An 18,236-nucleotide genomic window follows, 5' to 3' on the forward strand; every position below is an offset into this window, starting at 1 on the left:
GCAGGAAAAACGGGCAAGTGGTGCCCTACTCTTTGATTCTTTCGGTAAAGTCACGTAGGTAGAAATAAAAAAAAACAAATCACGACGTTTCGATCGCAACACAAGTAATCCCCATCAGGTGGAACAACCACAGCAAGAAAACGCTGACTTTAACGTGACTTTACCGAACGAACCAAAGAGTATGGATTCCTGCAGTCACGAAAGCTTCAAATCACGTGGTGCCCTCTTGGGAACCCGGGCCGAGCCTCTCGGGGACCACGCGGCAGACGGCCCCATACACGGCCCCGTGTGTCGGATCGCAGGATCCCGACTGTCTTGAGTCCGGATTTAAAGCTTTCGTGACTGCAGGGATTAATATTCTTGGTTCCTTCGGTCAAGTCACGTATAAGGGAAATAATAAAATAAATAAAATCAAACGTCGTGAGAATTTAATTTTTATATTTCTCTTCTATTTACGTGACTTTACCGAAAGAACCAAGAATATGTCTTGAGTCCCCTTGACTCGTGCCACCGTCAAATTTGTGTCGACTTGGCACCTTCACTCGTGAAACCTTGCATTTTACTTTTAATTGTCACATTCACTCGTGGCACCTCGTGTGTCACCTTGAATCGTGTCACCTTGACTCATGGTGACAACGTGTGTCGTACCTTGACTCACGACGCCTTGTAGCACCTTGTGTCACCTTGACTTTTGTCACCTTGACTCATGGTAACAACGTGTGTTGTACCTTGACTCACGACGCTTTGTGTCAACCTTCACTCATGACACCTCGTGTCACCTTGTGTCACCTTGACTCAAGGTGACGTGTGCCGTACCTTGACTCACGACGCTTTGTGTCAACCTTCACTCATGACACCTCGTGTCACCTTGACTCGTGTCACCAAGTGCCATCTTTCCACCTGACCCGTGTCAACTCGTGCCACTTCTCTCGCGTCCACCACTGCCAATCTGACTCTCATCTGCAGTCATCTCACCTCTATAGCTCGTCGACCTGGTTGTCATCTCTCTACTCCGTATCTCTTGCGTTCTGCTCTGAGATCTCTCTCTCTCATCTCGCTCATGCAAAGGCATTCTCTTCCGCTCACACCTCTCACTCGGCGGGCACCACTGTTTGTTCAGCGTGGGGCAGCGACACGGGGTGGGCAGTGGCCGAACCCCTAGACCACAAATATTGGCAGGCAGCAACTGCAACGGCGGCACTGCCATTGGCAGCCACGGTCGGCCGTGTCTGGGTCTCACCGCCGCCCGTCGGTGTGAACCGCTCGCTCGCTCGCGCTCTCTCAACCCTCTTGAGCACGTGGTTCCAAACGCCAACACCGGCGTTCAGCTCGAGCTGGTGGGGCTTGGATAAGGCCAGAGGAGAGCCGTCGCACACCTCGGCTCATCGTCAAATCTTCTTCTCCGTGGGTGGTTGGGGTGGTTGGGTTGGGGTGGTTGGGTTGGGGTGGTTGGGGTGGTTGGGGTGGGTTGGGTGGGTGGGGTGGGTTTTGAGTTTGGTGGGTGGGGTGGGTGGTGGGGAAGGTCGGGTGGGGTGGGTGGGGTGGGTGGGGTATGTGGGTAGGTGAGTGGGGAAGGTAGGCGGGGTGGTTGGGTTGGGTGGGGTGGGTCAGCTGGGTGGGGTGGGCTGGTGGTTGGGTGGGTGGGTGGGGTGGGTGCGCCAATCTCCACGGCCTTCTCCTCGTCCATCCGTCCGCCCGTTCCGCGCTCGCAACGGCAATCGGCGCGGGCGCTCAGAGGCACACGCTGAGGTCGCGCCGCACCGAGCACTTGTCGCAGTGCACCACGCAGCACCACTGGAAGCGGCACTGGCACGCCTCGCTGCTCACCACGCTCTCGTGCCGGACGCCGCGGCCGCAGCACAGCAGCTCGCAGCCGCCTGTGTCGGGCGACGTGGCGTTGCAGGCCCGGCCGCGCGTGCCCAGCGAGCCCGTGCGGCGGTTCGGGGCGCAGAAGTCGGGCGACTGCGCCGAGTAGAGGAGGTCGCGGGCGCCGGGCGGCTTGGCGTTGCGCCCGACGGGCGTCAGCGAGCGGCCGTCGTTGCTGCCCATCACCTTGAAGGCGCCGTTGAAGCGCTGGCGCAGGCGGTCGCCCACGTCGCGGAACGGCGGCATCCTGCGCCAGCACGTGCGGAGGGCGCACGAGCCCGAGAGGCCGTGGCACTTGCACTCGACGCGCGTGTGCTCTCGCAGGGCCTGGCGTCGCGGGCCAGGCAGTGGGGGGGGGGGAGCAGGGGGGTGGGAGAGGGGGCAGGGGGTGGGAGAGGGGGCAGGAGTGGGAGAGGGCAGGGGGTGGGAGAGGGGGCAGGGGGGTGGGATGGAGGGAGAGGGGGCAGGGGGGTGGGAGAGGGGGCAGGGGGGGTGGGAGAGGGGGGTGGGAGAGGGGGCGGGGGGGAGCACAGGAAGAGAGAGTGACTTGTGAGACGTGGGTGGGGAGCGAGAGGCAGACTGACTTACGACGAGTGGACGACAAAGCGGACGAAGGCCCGCACCTGCGATTAGCGCTGTTGGCTACGCACGGTGCAAAATAAGTTTGCATTCCTCCAGGTCTCAATAACAATTCTCATTCGGGAGTGGAACGGCTTTTTGAGAAAACGCTTTTCAAGACGCGGTGGAAAAAAGCGCGATTTACAAAAACAATTGCGCTGCTCGACATCTCCGTAGCGCGAAACGCTGAGGTCAGAAAAGATGCAAAAGGGTTGCTCGATCTCCTTCGAGGATCTCACAGCCCCCCGCCGAAGGACGTAAAGCCTCGTTGCTTTGGCCCCTGTGGGAAACGTGAAGATCGACTCGTTGCCATCTTTTCCCACCTCCAAGCGGGCGTTTTCGCAGTGCGACACGGTGTCGATAAGAGGGCCCCCGACCCCCTTCTTAATTCTCGGAGCGCTTCGCAGCAGCGGTCCCCAACCTTTTTGACACCAGGGACCGGTTTCGTGGAAGACTATTTTTTCACGGACCAGGGGGGTGGGGGGTCCATCATTGCGTCTTTCCCCCTTTTCAAAGAAGCTCTCCAGCGACGTTTGTTTTTTACTCATTGTGGCTACTAGGGGCTAGAGCTTATGGGCTCACCAAAAACTGTGACTGAGACAAGTGCACAGTGCGGGAAAGAGGCGGGATGGAAGTGGTGAATAATAAATTAATGGGGGCGGGCCACGCACGGACTCACCGCTCTCACCTTGTGCTGTGCGGCCCGGTTCCTAACAGGCCACGGACCGCTACCGGTTCGTGGCCCAGGGGTTGGGGACCCCTGTTTTACATCATCGGGGGGAAGTGACCCAGCGTCACCTGGACCGCAAGAGAGGGGGCATCGGTCCTGCCGGGGACAGGGGTCAAATCCCAGTCGAGTGATTTGTGGGAGGTCAATTTCCTTCGTCTTTGTCACTGGGTCAATTCGGACCGTGACGGCAGCACGGAGCCATCTGCCCAAGGCGCCGGAGGTTAAGGTCAGAGTTGGCGCAGTGGTAGAGGCACTGCAGCTTGCACATGTCTATTGAGTTCGTCTGTACTTATCGAGGATAATGCTGCTGATGATGATACTAGTGCCACTGCTGATTGATATTGCTGCCTCTGCTGCTTCTATTGCTGATTCTACTGCTGATACTACTGCTGCTGATGACACTTGCTGATGCTGCTGCTGATACTAATGACGCTGCTGCTTCCTCCCTTCCCAGTAAACATGGAACTGTTGGGCCAACGTTGAGCCACCGTTGGCGTAACGGTTCCAACCACATGCCAACGTCGACCCAACGATACCAACCACATGCCAATGTTGGCGCAACGATTCCAACCACATGCCAATGTCGGCGCAACGATTCCAGCCACATGTCAACTTTGGCCCAACGATTCCAACCACATGCCAACGTTGACCCAACCATTCCAGCCACATGCCAATGTTGGCGCAACGATTCCAACCACATGCCAATGTCGGCGCAACGATTCCAACCACATGCCAATGTCGGCCCAACGATTCCAGCCACATGTCAACTTTGGCCCAACGATTCCAACCACATGCCAACGTTGACCCAACCATTCCAGCCACATGCCAATGTTGGCGCAACGAATCCAACCACATGCCAATGTCGGCGCAACGATTCCAACCACATGCCAATGTCGGCCCAACGATTCCAGCCACATGTCAACTTTGGCCGAACGATTCCAACCACATGCCAACGTTGACCCAACCATTCCAGCCACATGCCAATGTTGGCGCAACGAATCCAACCACATGTCAACTTTGGCGCAACGATTCCAGCCACATGCCAACGTCGGCCCAACGATTCCAACGACATGCCAACGTCGGCTCAACGTTGGCCCAACGGTTCCCACCACTTGGTCTCCCCCCCGCCCCGCCCCGCCCCGCCTCACCAGCCGCCCGGCCTCGTGGTTGTGCCTGTCCAGCAGAGACTTGATGTCGCTGCCGCTCCGCCGTCGCCGCTGCTGCTCCATGTAGAGGCGCGACTTGTCGTAGCCGAACGCCACGTCGTCTCCACAGCCACCCCACTCCCACACCTCGACCCCCGCCGCCGCCGCTGGGCCCCGCGCCAGGGGCGAGGGCCCCCCCCCCAGCGAAGGGGGCTGGTGGATAGCGGTGGCCGCCGCTGCCGCTGCTGATGATGATGACGAGAAGGAGGTTGAGGGTAGTGGGGGTCGCCTGCCTCTCGCGTCCTCGCAGCCGCACTGGGGCAGCTCGCCCATGCTGCACGCCTTGGTGACGGCGAAGAGAACCCCCGCGGCCATGATCGCGTTCACGAAGGCCGTCTCGCGGATGTCTGGGAGGAGGTGGATGGGGTGGAGGAGGTGGCGCGGGTGGAGGAGGAGAGGGAGAAGGAAGGGGTGTGAGAGGAAGAGGTGGTGGGGAAGATTATTGACGTCATCATCATCACCATCATCTTAATGATCATCACCATAATCTTAATCATCATCAGCATCATCATCTTAATCATATTACTCATCAACAGCAGCAAATGTCTGGGTGACAGGATCATCATAATCATCGTCATCAGCAGCAGAGCAGCAGTCGCATCGTGACCATCACGGGTCACGTGGCGAGTCATGTTTGAGGGAATTGAAGTTTCCATCTCCCCAGCATCAACTCAGAGACCACCGCTCATCCTCGCAGCGCCGCGTGCCTCTCGGAACCTCCGAGGAGCGAACTCTGCGGCGAGCCTCCTCGTTGCCGGACGTGGGACGCCGCAGACGGTGGCAGTGAGCCCGCCGCGAGCTCTCAGCTACCCGGGACGCCGTGTCGCGGGGTCTCTGGGGAGGTCTGGGCCGCGTCCACAACGCAGGCTCAGCAGCTGCTCGGGCCGCGGTCCTGAACCTCACCCATTTCCCATCGGCATCCGGAGCACGGGGGAATGGGGGGTGGGGGGGACGATACCAACTCTAGTTGCGAGCGATGATGGAACTCTTCCTGGCAACGTTCAGCAGCGAGACAAGTCCAGGCCACTGTGTGTGTGGATGGGGTCCTCGGTGGACACCCACCAGCGCAGTGGGAGAATGGCAGCGGGCACGCGCCCCTTGAAGGTGACAAGTCGATGGTCAGTGGACAGAGCAGCTCCACGGCAGGTCCTGTTGTCAAGGCCAAGAGTCCACATTCGGTGTTCCAAAACTACATCTCGATGTATAGTCCAGCAGATGTTCTTGCTTGGACACAGCTTACATCGATGATGCGTGGATGCGCCGATGCTGCGACGAGAGCGTATTGGCGATTACAAGCCCACGGGCTGCGCAGAAGTCTAGTAGTTTTCGAGCTGCTCAGGCTCATGCCTTCCGATCACTCCATCCCAGGTGCCTGCGTCATGGCCCACTGGGGCATTGAAGCCACCCAACAGGATGACTCTATCACCGAGGGGGCCACTTTAGCCAACGCCTGGGACGGGAGGTCGTCGAAAGCGCGGCACGCGCACGGCACGCGCAGCCTCTCCCCACGCCTCTTTTTTGGGCCACGCATCTCTGGATCCCGCACATCACAGCAGTCGGTGCAGCACTCCGCGAGGCACGGCGGCGACTCGGCCCCCCCTTGCACGACCACCCCGTGGGCCAACGGCCACCGTCAGTGGCGCGGGGAGGGAGGCCTTCGTCCGGCAGTGAACCCGGGGAGTGGATGCGGTGCGTTTTCAACGCGTCGCCGAGTCACCGGGACGAAGGGTTCGAAATTTTCATCTCCGGTGCAGCAACCGCTCACGGCCACAACGTCGGCCGGTGAACTCGGTTCGCCGGGGTTCGTGGTGCGATGCGCTGGCCACTGACGCCCAACGTCGCTCGCTGATTGAACACAAAAGACAAAGGTGCCCCGCGTAGTCTTTGACGGGACCGTTGGGGAAAGTGCTGTTAGCGGGCAACTACGGGGCACGAGTGTGCGTGTGGGTGGTCAGCACCAAGCCTGGCCGCCTTTGTCTCCCCAGTGCTGATGTTTGCACACGGTACCAGGTACTGGACTCATTTAAGGCTGAGTCTACCTAGGGGATGCCCAGGACCGGTTCAAAGATTCGTCAACAATGTTGGTGGTGCGCTAACCGCTGCGCTCGATTCCTTTATCAGGAACACAAGCACACACAATCACACACACAATCTCACACACACAATCACCCCACAATCACACAGTCACACACAATCTCACACACACAATCACACACACACACAATCACACACACAATCACACACACACAATCACCCCACAATCACACACAGTCACACACAATCTCACACACACAATCACACACACACACAATCACACACACAATCACACACACAATCACACACACACACAATCACACACAATCGCACCACAATCACATACAATCACATACAATCACACAATCACACACACAATCACACACACACAATCACACACACACACAATCACACACACAATCACACACACAATCACACACACAATCACACACACACACAATCACACACACAATCACACACACAATCACACACAATCGCACCACAATCACATACAATCACATACAGAATCACACAATCACACACACAATCACACACACACAATCAACACACACAATCACACACACAATCACACACACAACCACATGCACAATCACACACAGAATCACACACACACACACTCACATTCCCAAACACACCCTCTGGCACATACACACGCATGCATACCGGACCCCAACAACACACACACCCGTAGGCGCACACACACACCAACACACACACACACACCAACACACACACACACCATCACACACACACCTACACACTCACACACACCATCACACACACACACAATCACACACAATCACACACACCATCACACACACACCATCGCCACACACACACAATCACACACACACACCATCACACACACCATCACACACACACACCATCACACACACACACCATCACACACACACATGCTTCCCATATCGACACACACCTCAAAACATTCCCACTCACACACACACACACCTACACGTCACGAAGACAAAGATACCCCCTATAGGATGAACAGTCTGTTGGGGCAAGTGCTGTTAGCGAGTAGCACCTATGAAGGCTGGCACGGTGGCACACAAGGGGGTGGGTGGCCAGCACCACGCCCGGTCGCCTTTGTCTCTCCAGTGTCGATGTTTACACGCCGTCCCTGGTACTCATTTGAGGCTGAGTCGACCTATGGGAGGCCCATGACCGCTTGAGATAATCGTCACCGGTGTTGACAGTGAGCGCAGAGGCGTAGCTAGGGGGGGCAGGGGGGTACATATGTCCCCGGGCGCCAAGGTAAAGGGGCGCCGAAATGAGGCTTACAACGTCACATTAGAACTTATTGCGGCGGGCGCGGCAGCCTGAAACTACTGCACAAATCTGCACCTCAACCTAAAAGTTTATATATCCCGCCACACACAGCCTACATGTCATGTAATTTAATTTTGGTACGCGCGCCTATTAAGAACTTACATGGAAGAACGTCCCAAACAACAGACAGCCGCAGTCTTTCAGCCTTAGTCACTGGCCTGTTTTTTGGTGGCAGAAACTACGACGGCCTGAAACACGCTGGAGTGCACGATCAGAAGCTGTTAAAGCTATCTATGAAGGACTGGATGAACTAGTAGGGCTGCTAGACAAATCATCGGAGGACGTAACTATGACGCCTGAAACCAGAAGTGATGCAGAACAGTTACAGGGATGCGTATTAAATCTTTACTTCATAGTTTTATAACATTTCTGGAATGTCATTCTTGGAAAAATGTATCGTGTTCAGAAGCACTTACAGGATCCTACTATAAATTTTAAGGAAGCAGCAACTGATCTTGAATCTTTGGAGCATGAATTTGTCAAGCTTCGTGATGAGTTGAGCCAAGTTGCTGTAGAAAACGCCAAAACAAGATGCACAGCCTGGGGAATCGATGTGGACAGAGATTTGACGGTACATGGCTCCGTCCATCGTCCCTTTGATGCGGTGAAGTTGTCCTGTCCCCTTAGCAGAAAAACACCCCCAAAGCAAAATGTTTCCACCTCCATGTTTGACGGTGGGGATGGTGTTCTTGGGGTCATAGGCAGCATTCCTCCTCCTCCAAACACGGCGAGTTGAGTTGATGCCAAAGAGCTCCATTTTGGTTTCATCTGACCACAACACTTTCACCCAGTTGTCCTCTGAATCATTCAGATGTTCATTGGCAAACTTCAGACGGGCATGTATATGTGCTTTCTTGAGCAGGGGGACCTTGCGGGCGCTGCAGGATTTCAGTCCTTAACGGCGTAGTGTGTTACCAACTGTTTTCTTGGTGACTATGGTCCCAGCTGCCTTGAGATCATTGACAAGATCCTCCCGTGTAGTTCTGGGCTGATTCCTCACCGTTCTCATGATCATTGCAACTCCACGAGGTGAGATCTTGCATGGAGCCCCAGGCCGAGGGAGATTGACAGTTATTTTGTGTTTCTTCCATTTGCGAAAAATCGCACCAACTGTTGTCACCTTCTCACCAAGCTGCTTGGCGATGGTCTTGTAGCCCATTCCAGCATTGTGTAGGTCTACAATCTTGTCCCTGACATCCTTGGAGAGTTCTTTGGTCTTTGCCATGGTGGAGAGTTTGGAATCTGATTGATTGATTGCTTCTGTGAACAGGTGTCTTTTATACAGGTAACAAGCTGAGATTAGGAGCACTCCCTTTAAGAGTCTGCTGTTAATCTCAGCTCGTTACCTGTATAAGACACCTGGGAGCCAGAAATCTTTCTGATTGAGAGGGAGTCAAATACATATTTCCCTCATTAAAATGCGAATCAATTTATAACATTTTTGACATGCGTTTTTCTAGATTTTGTTGTTGTTATTCTGCTTATCACTGTTCAAATAAACCTACCATTAAAATTATAGACTGATCATTTCTTTGTCAGTGGGCAAACGTACAAAATCAACAGGGGATCAAATACTTTTATCCCTCACTGTATTTTATCGACTTCAACAGATGTCAACACGGTTTTTACGACTAAAAGACCTGAACACAAAATTTTGATTTCTGCTGGACGTCAAAACTCTTCTATCCGACACAGACGTCGATGCAATTCGTCGAAATTGCACAGATTTTGGAAATTTCTATGACACCGACATCAATGGCCACGAACTTTTCACAGAAATTGGAGATTGCAAAATGCTGCTCAGTAACCGGAATGAAGTTCTACCAGAAACTCCTTTGGATCTTCTTGGTTTTATTGTGTTTTATGGAGACGACATATTTCCGAATTTGCGAATTTCACTGCATATTGTATTAACAATAGCAGTTTCAATTGCAAGCTGTGAGCGGTCGTTCAGCAAATTGAAACTTATTTAGTCGTATTTGCGGCTTCAATGGGACAAGATCGTCTCAGCGATCTTGTTCTTCTTAGCGTTGAAAGAGAAACATTGGAAAAAAACTGATTTTAATTACGTGATTGACCAGTTTGCGACAGTGAAATCAAGAAAAATAAATATTTTGTAGACTGTCAACCAGTCTACGACAGTAACTGAATGAGCCATGTAATATAATTTCTATAAATTTGCTTCTTTAAATACAATGTTTCATTAACATTTTTATTGTTATTCCTTATTCGATGTAATAGGAAAATGTGATTTAACGGGGGGGGGGGGGGGGGGGCGCCAATTTTATAGTTCGTCCCCGGGCGCAAAATATACTAGCTACGCCTCTGCGTGAGCGGTAATCGAACCTGGGTCGCTGGGTTCGTAGCGCAGCGTAGCGCTACCGTTCCCCAAACAAAACAAAGATCCCGCGTAGAGCCTTAAAAGACCCCCCTCGCCCCCCATGCCCTCACCCCCCCGCCCCCCATGGACACCCCCACCCGCCCCCCATGCCCTCACCCCCCCCCCGCCCCCCATGCCCTCACCCCCCCGCCCCCCATGGACACCCCCACCCGCCCTCATGGACACCCCCACCCGCCTCCCATGCCCTCACCCCCCTCGCCCCCAATGCCCTAACCCCCCCCCCGCCCTCATGGACACCCCCCCATGCACCCCCCCGCCCCCATGGACACCCCCCCACCCCCCCCATGCCCCCCCCCTCCCCGCACCCCCCGCACCCCCCCCCCCCTCTCACGCACCCTGCTGCAGGATCTTGTCGAAGCCCTTCCCGTGCCCCGTGCAGTTCCAGCGCCGCGCTCGGAACTGGAACCCGCACTCGCGCAGGCCGAGGCGCGCGCCCTTGGCCGCCTCGGCCACCACCCCCGGCTCGGCGAGGCACAGCTCCGCCAACCGCCTCGCCTTGCGGCAGATGCCGTTGGGGTCTCCTCCCAGGGGCACCCCCATCGACCTGCAGCGGGTGGGGAGGGGCGGGTGGCGAGGGGAGGGGTGGGGTGGGTGGGGTGAGTGGGTGGGTGGGTGGGGTGGGTTGGTGGGGAGGGGTTGGTGGGTGGGGAGGGGTGGGTGGCGAGGAGTGGGTTGGTGGGTGGCGAGGGGTGGGTGGGGGTGTGGGGTGATTGGGTTGGTGGGTGAGTGAGTGAGTTGGGTGGATGGGTGGGTGGGGTGAGTGGGTGGGTGGGTAGGGAGGGGTGGAGTGGGTGGGTAGGGAGGGGTGGGTGGGGTGAGTGGGTGGGGGGAGGGAGGTGTGGAGAAGAGTCAGGGTTCAAAGTTAGCGATGGCCAAGGGTTCGCATTGGAAGTCAGCTCTGACCCTTCGCGCCCTCGCCCAAGCTCCGCTGTCCTCTACATATGAAGGCGGTATCGGAGTGCGCATGCAGTACACGTGGGAGGAAACCGTAGCACCCGGAGAAAACCCCGAGTGTGCGAGGGGACAGCGCTGTATCCCCTGCGTATGGAGCAGGTGGGGGGCCGCACTTTGCTGTACAGCCGCCGCCTCCTGGCGAGGCTCCTCGGCGCTCACGGGGAGGGAGTTTCACAGCCCATCTGCGCGTGATCCACCAACCCTCGCCGCACGCTACCTAAGCAGTGGGGGATCACGGGCCACGCCACGTGGAGCCGAGCCACCACGATCACCGCCCGCACGACAAACGAGAAAGCCCCTCGACTGATCAGACGGTAAAACAAATCTGGGTTTAATATTACGGTCGATATGTCTACGGCGACCCGCCAAGGAATGTGGAATGTCCACCACTGGTTCTTGGCTGTAAACGAGAGATAAGTGTTTGAATGTTCATCTGAGCTGGAAAATCGCTTCTTGTATTTATTTTCCAGGACGTTGCAAGGTGGCCAGCTGACTTGGAGCAAGGCACGACCACTACAGTGCAGTACAATGTATTCCCTTCCGTCATAATAATAATCTATTATTGTCCTCAATGTTCCCATAATCCAGTGGTTTTTAACCTTTACTGCAGCCTTTCATCCCTTTGGTTCTCAATCGTAAAAAAATGTACAATGTTAATAAATTCATAGGGTTTGATTAAACAAAGTAGGGTTCACGTTGCCCCGTGCTTAATTTGTGTTTTTGATTATTTACCTTCTAAAAAAATCCAGAAAGGGCATCTTGCAACCCCAAGGGGGTGCAGCGTGCACCCCCAGGTTAAGAAGAACCACTGCCATAATCCTATGGGTAGGCGCATCGATATTGCGGGGGGCTTCGACAAGGCGTTGGATGCGGCATCCCGAGCTCATTCACGGTGCAGCGTTACCCAGACTGCCCTGGCCGAAATGCAGCCACTGGGCCACAAACGGTGGACACGGTCACAGGAGCCGGGCCGGTTTGTCGGGACGCAATTATCGGACTTGTTTCGTGGAGCATTCATGGACAAATGGAACAAAGCCCGTCGCGATACGACGGATCAATCAATGATCCTCTTCTGTTCAAAACTGGAGATAGAACGGACATGATGAACTGCAGACCCCCGAAGCCCAGTCAGCATGGCCCAATGTTGGGCATGTGGTGGGAATCTTTGAGTCAACGTTGCCTCAATGTTTGGTCATCTCAGTCATCACCATCTCACTCAACACCACCACCCTCATCAAAATCTCACTCAACTCCACCACCACCATCATCACCATCTCACTAAAAACCACAACCATCCTCATCACCATCTCACTCAACACCACCTCCCTCATCACAATCTCACTCAAAACCACCACCCTCATCACCATCTCACTCAACACCATCACCCTCATCACCGTCACACTCAACACCACCACCGTCATCACCATCTCACTCAACACCATCATCACCATCTCACTTAACACCACCACCCTCATCACCATCTCACTCAACACCACCACCCTCATCACCATCTCACTCAACACCACCTCCACCACCACCACCCTCATCACCATCTCACTCAACACCACCACCTCCACAACCACCACCTCCAAAACCACCACCTCCACAACCACCACCACCACCCTCATCACCATCTCACTCAACACCACCACCGTCATCACCGTCTCACTCAACACCACCACCACCATCATCACAATCTCACTCAACACCACCACCCTCATCACAATCTCACTCAACACCAACACCATCATCACCATCTCACTCAACACCACCACCCTCATCACAATCTCACTCAACACCACCACCATCATCACCATCTCACTCAACACCACCACCATCATCACCATCTCACTCAATACCACCACCATCATCACAATCTCACTCAACACCACCACCCTCATCACCATCTCACTCAACACCACCACCATCATCACCATCTCACTCAACACCACCACCCTGATCACCATCTCACTCAACACCACCACCCTCATCACCATCTCACTCAACACCACCACCACCATCATTACCATCTCACTCAACACCACCACCCTCATCACCATCTCACTCAACACCACCACCATCATCACCATCTCACTCAACACCTCCACCCTCATCACCATCTCACTCAACACCACCACCACCATCATTACCATCTCACTCAATACCACCACCTTCATCACCATCTCACTCAACAACACCACCCTCATCACCATCTCACTCAACACCACCACCCTCATCACAATCTCACTCAACACCACCACCACCATCATCACTATCTCACTCAACACCACCACGTTCATCACCATCTCACTCAACAGCACCACCCTCATCACAGTCTCACTCAACACCACCACCACCACCACCCTCATCACCATCTCACTCAACACCACCACCATCATCAAAATCTCACTCAACACCACCACCCTCATCAAAATCTCACTCAACACCACCACCCTCATCACCATCTCACTCAACACCACCACCCTCATCACCATCTCACTCAACACCACCTCCACCACCACCACCCTCATCAGCATCTCACTCAACACCACCACCTCCACAACCACCACCTCCAAAACCACCACCTCCACAACCACCACCACCACCCTCATCACCATCTCACTCAACACCACCACCGTCATCACCGTCTCACTCAACACCACCACCACCATCATCACAATCTCACTCAACACCACCACCCTCATCACAATCTCACTCAACACCAACACCATCATCACAATCTCACTCAACACCACCACCATCATCACCATCTCACTCAACACCACCACCATCATCACCATCTCACTCAATACCACCACCATCATCACAATCTCACTCAACACCACCACCCTCATCACCATCTCACTCAACACCACCACCATCATCACCATCTCACTCAACACCACCACCCTCATCACCATCTCACTCAACACCACCACCCTCATCACCATCTCACTCAACACCACCACCACCATCATTACCATCTCACTCAACACCACCACCCTCATCACCATCTCACTCAACACCACCACCATCATCACCATTTCACTCAACACCTCCACCCTCATCACCATCTCACTCAACACCACCACCACCATCATTACCATCTCACTCAATACCACCACCCTCATCACCATCTCACTCAACACCACCACCCTCATCTCACTCAACACCACCACCACCACCCTCATCACCATCTCACTCAACACCACCACCATCATCAAAATCTCACTCAACACCACCAGCCTCATCAAAATCTCACTCAACACCACCACCCTCATCAAAATCTCACTCAACACCACCACCATCATCACCATCTCACTCAACACCACCACCCTCATCACACTCTCACTCAACACCACCACCACCACCCTCATCACAATCTCACCCAACACCACCACCCTCATCACAATCTCACTCAACACCAACACCATCATCACCATCTCACTCAACACCACCACCCTCATCACCATCTCACTCAACACCACCACCTTCATCACCATCTCACTCAACACCACCACCCTCATCACAATCTCACCCAACACCACCACCTTCATCACCATCTCACTCAACACCACCACCATCATCACCATCTCACTCAACACCACCACCTTCATCACAATCTCACTCAACACCACCACCACCATCACCATCTCACTCAACACCACCACCATCATCAAAATCTCACTCAACACCACCACCATCATCACCATCGCACTCAACACCACCACCTTCATCACAATCTCACTCAACACCACCACCCTCATCACCATCTCACTCAACACCACCACCATCATCAAAATCTCACTCAACACCACCACCCTCATCAAAATCTCACTCAACACCACCACCCTCATCACCATCTCACTCAACACCACCACCCTCATCACAATCTCACCCAACACCACCACCTTCATCACCATCTCACTCAACACCACCACCTTCATCACCATCTCACTCAACACCACCACTCTCATCACATTCTCACTCAACACCATCATCACCATCTCCCTTAACACCACAACCCTCATCACAATCTCACTCAACACCACCATCATCATCACCATCTCACTCAACACCACCACCTTCATCACCATCTCACTCAACACCACCACCCTCATCACCACCTCACTCAACACCACCACCATCATCACAATCTCACTCAACACCACCACCATCATCACCATCTCACTCAACACCACCACCATCATCACCATCTCACTCAACACCACCACCCTCATCACAATCTCACTCAACACCACCACCATCATCACCATCTCACTCAACATCACCACCCTCATCACCACCTCACTCAACACCACCACCATCATTACCATCTCACTCAACACCACCACCACCATCATCACAATCTCACTCAACATCACCACCCTCATCACCATCTCACTCAACACCACCACCACCATCACCATCTCACTCAACACCACCACCATCATCACCATCTCACTCAACACCACCACCATCATCACAATCTCACTCAACACCACCACCATCATCACAATCTCACTCAACACCACCACCATCATCACAATCTCACTCAACACCACCACCATCATCACAATCTCACTCAACACCACCACCATCATCACCATCTCACTGAACACCACCACCCTCATCACCATCTCACTCAAAACCACCACCATCATCACAATCTCACTCAACACCACCACCATCATCACAATCTCACTCAACACCACCACCATCATCACAATCTCACTCAACACCATCACCCTCATCACCATCTCACTCAACACCACCACCCTCATCACAATCTCACCCAACACCACCACCCTCATCGCCATCTCACTCAACACCACCACCATAATCACCATCTCACTCAACACCACCACCATCATCACCATCTCACTCAACACCACCACCACCCTCATCACCATCTCACCCAACACCACCACCATCATCACCATCTCACTCAACACCACCACTCTCATCACCATCTCACTCAACACCACCACCATCATCACAATCTCACTCAACACCACCACCATCATCACAATCTCACTCAACACCACCACCATCATCACAATCTCACTCAACACCACCACCATCATCACAATCTCACTCAACACCACCACCATCATCACAATCTCACTCAACACCATCACCACCCTCATCACCATCTCACTGAACACCACCACCCTCATCACCATCTCACTCAACACTACCACCACCACCACCACCACCACCATCATCACCATCTAACTCAACATCACCACCATCATCATCACAATCTCACTCAACACCACCACCATAATCACCATCTCACTCACCTCCATTTAACAAAAAAAAATCCACCACTACCAAACTAACCACAACAAACCTCCGTCATCTCTCTCAGAATAATCCCAAACCACACCACAATCATCTCAATCAATACCACCATCTCACTCAACACCATCACATTATTCACCAATACACCATCACCCTATACGCACCTCCGATGAGCACGGTTGGCTACGTACGGTGCGAAAGAATTTCAACCAACATCCAATACCACCACCACAATTTCACCACCATCTCTCTCCACACATTCACCTCGCTCACCATCACCACAACCACCATCCCTCACCTCCTTGCGTGCCCCTCATACCTCCCCCCCCCCCCCCCTTCAACCACACCACCTCCTCACCAACGATCCTCAACTCACCACCAGATGCCGATGATGTGAGCCGGGCAGATGAGCAGAAGCAGCATCACCATGTTCCCGGGATTCGGCGTCATGTCCACAGCCAATGTTGGAAACTGAGCCGAGTTCGTTTACAAATTCCAACTTCTGGTAGATGGTGGTGGTGGGTGGTGGTCGGTAAATCCACGTAGCTGGTCTCACTGGATGTCCGGCGAGATGGGGTCGGAGGGGGGGCTGAGGGACGGCTCCTTCACTTCCTCACCACGGACCTTCCTCTCCTCCTCCATCTCCATCCCCTCCTCGTGGCCCGGCTTCTCGTCAGCGTCGTCCCAAGCGCGCGCGGCGCATTTGCGCGTCAGATCGGAGCGAGTTGAAGACGCATTTCCCTGTTTTCCTGTTGTTTGTTTACTTGTTTTGGTGGCGAGCAATTTCCCACCGCCACCACCGCCACTACGACCAACACGACCACCACAATTTTAACGATCGCCACGAATCACGGCCACTCCGTATGACCGTGACCAAGTCAGCCACCACGAACAGGTGGACCACGACAGCCACGGCCACCGCGACTACAACCACCACCACCACGGGGACATCCACTTGGACCGCCTCGACCACGATTGCCACCAGCACAACGACGACAACCACCACCCTCCACCACGACCACCACGACTACCACCACCACCACCACGAACCACGACTACCACCACCACGACCACGAACCACGACTACCAACCACTAAGACCACCACACCCACACCGCCCAGTCGCGCCTCCTCCAGGCTGCACAGGCGGGGCGAGGGGAGCGGGAGTGCGCGTGTGTGTTCGTGTGTACCTGTGTGTGTGTGTACCTGTGTGTGTGTGTGTGTGTTAGTGTGTACCTGTGTGTGTGTGTGTGTGTTAGTGTGTACCTGTGCGGGTGTGTACCTGTGTGTGTGTGTTAGTGTGTACCTGTGTGTATGTACATGTGTGTGTGTGTTCGTGTGTACCTGTGTGTGTTCGTGTGTACCTGTGTGTGTGTGTTCGTGTGTACCTGTGTGTGTGTGTTCGTGTGTACCTGTGTGTGTGTGTTCGTGTGTACCTGTGTGTGTGTTCGCGTGTACCTGTGTGTGTGTGCGTGTGTACCTGTGTGTATGTTCGTGTGTACCTCTGTGTGTGTGTTCATGTTTACCTGTGTGTGTGTGTGTGTTCGTGTGTACCTGTGTGTGTGTGTGTGTGTTCGTGTGTACCTGTGTGTGTGTGTGTGTGTTCGTGTGTACCTGTGTGTGTGTGTGTGTTTGCGTGTACCTGTGTGTGTGTTCGTGTGTACCTGTGTGTGTGTGTGTTCGTGTGTACCTGTGTGTGTGTTCATGTTTACCTGTGTGTGTGTTCGTTCGTGTGTACCTGTGTGTGTGTG

General features: G+C 54.1%; 1 protein-coding gene across 1 annotated transcript; it reads right to left on the minus strand.

Moving 5' to 3' along the window:
- Positions 1 to 1,619: 1,619 nt before the first annotated feature.
- Positions 1,620 to 17,350, minus strand: LOC144951471 (protein Wnt-6-like). The gene is made up of 4 exons (XM_078881771.1): positions 16,863 to 17,350; positions 10,561 to 10,769; positions 4,363 to 4,766; positions 1,620 to 2,193 (listed from the first exon to the last, which is right to left on the minus strand). The coding sequence occupies exons 1-4, from the start codon at positions 16,934 to 16,936 to the stop codon at positions 1,732 to 1,734; spliced, it is 1,149 nt and encodes a 382-aa protein (XP_078737897.1). The 5' UTR covers positions 16,937 to 17,350; the 3' UTR covers positions 1,620 to 1,731.
- Between the last annotated feature and the right edge of the window lie 886 nt (positions 17,351 to 18,236).

Source organism: Lampetra fluviatilis, chromosome 62 (assembly GCF_964198595.1).
Source record: "Lampetra fluviatilis chromosome 62, kcLamFluv1.1, whole genome shotgun sequence".
Taxonomy (NCBI): domain Eukaryota; kingdom Metazoa; phylum Chordata; class Hyperoartia; order Petromyzontiformes; family Petromyzontidae; genus Lampetra; species Lampetra fluviatilis.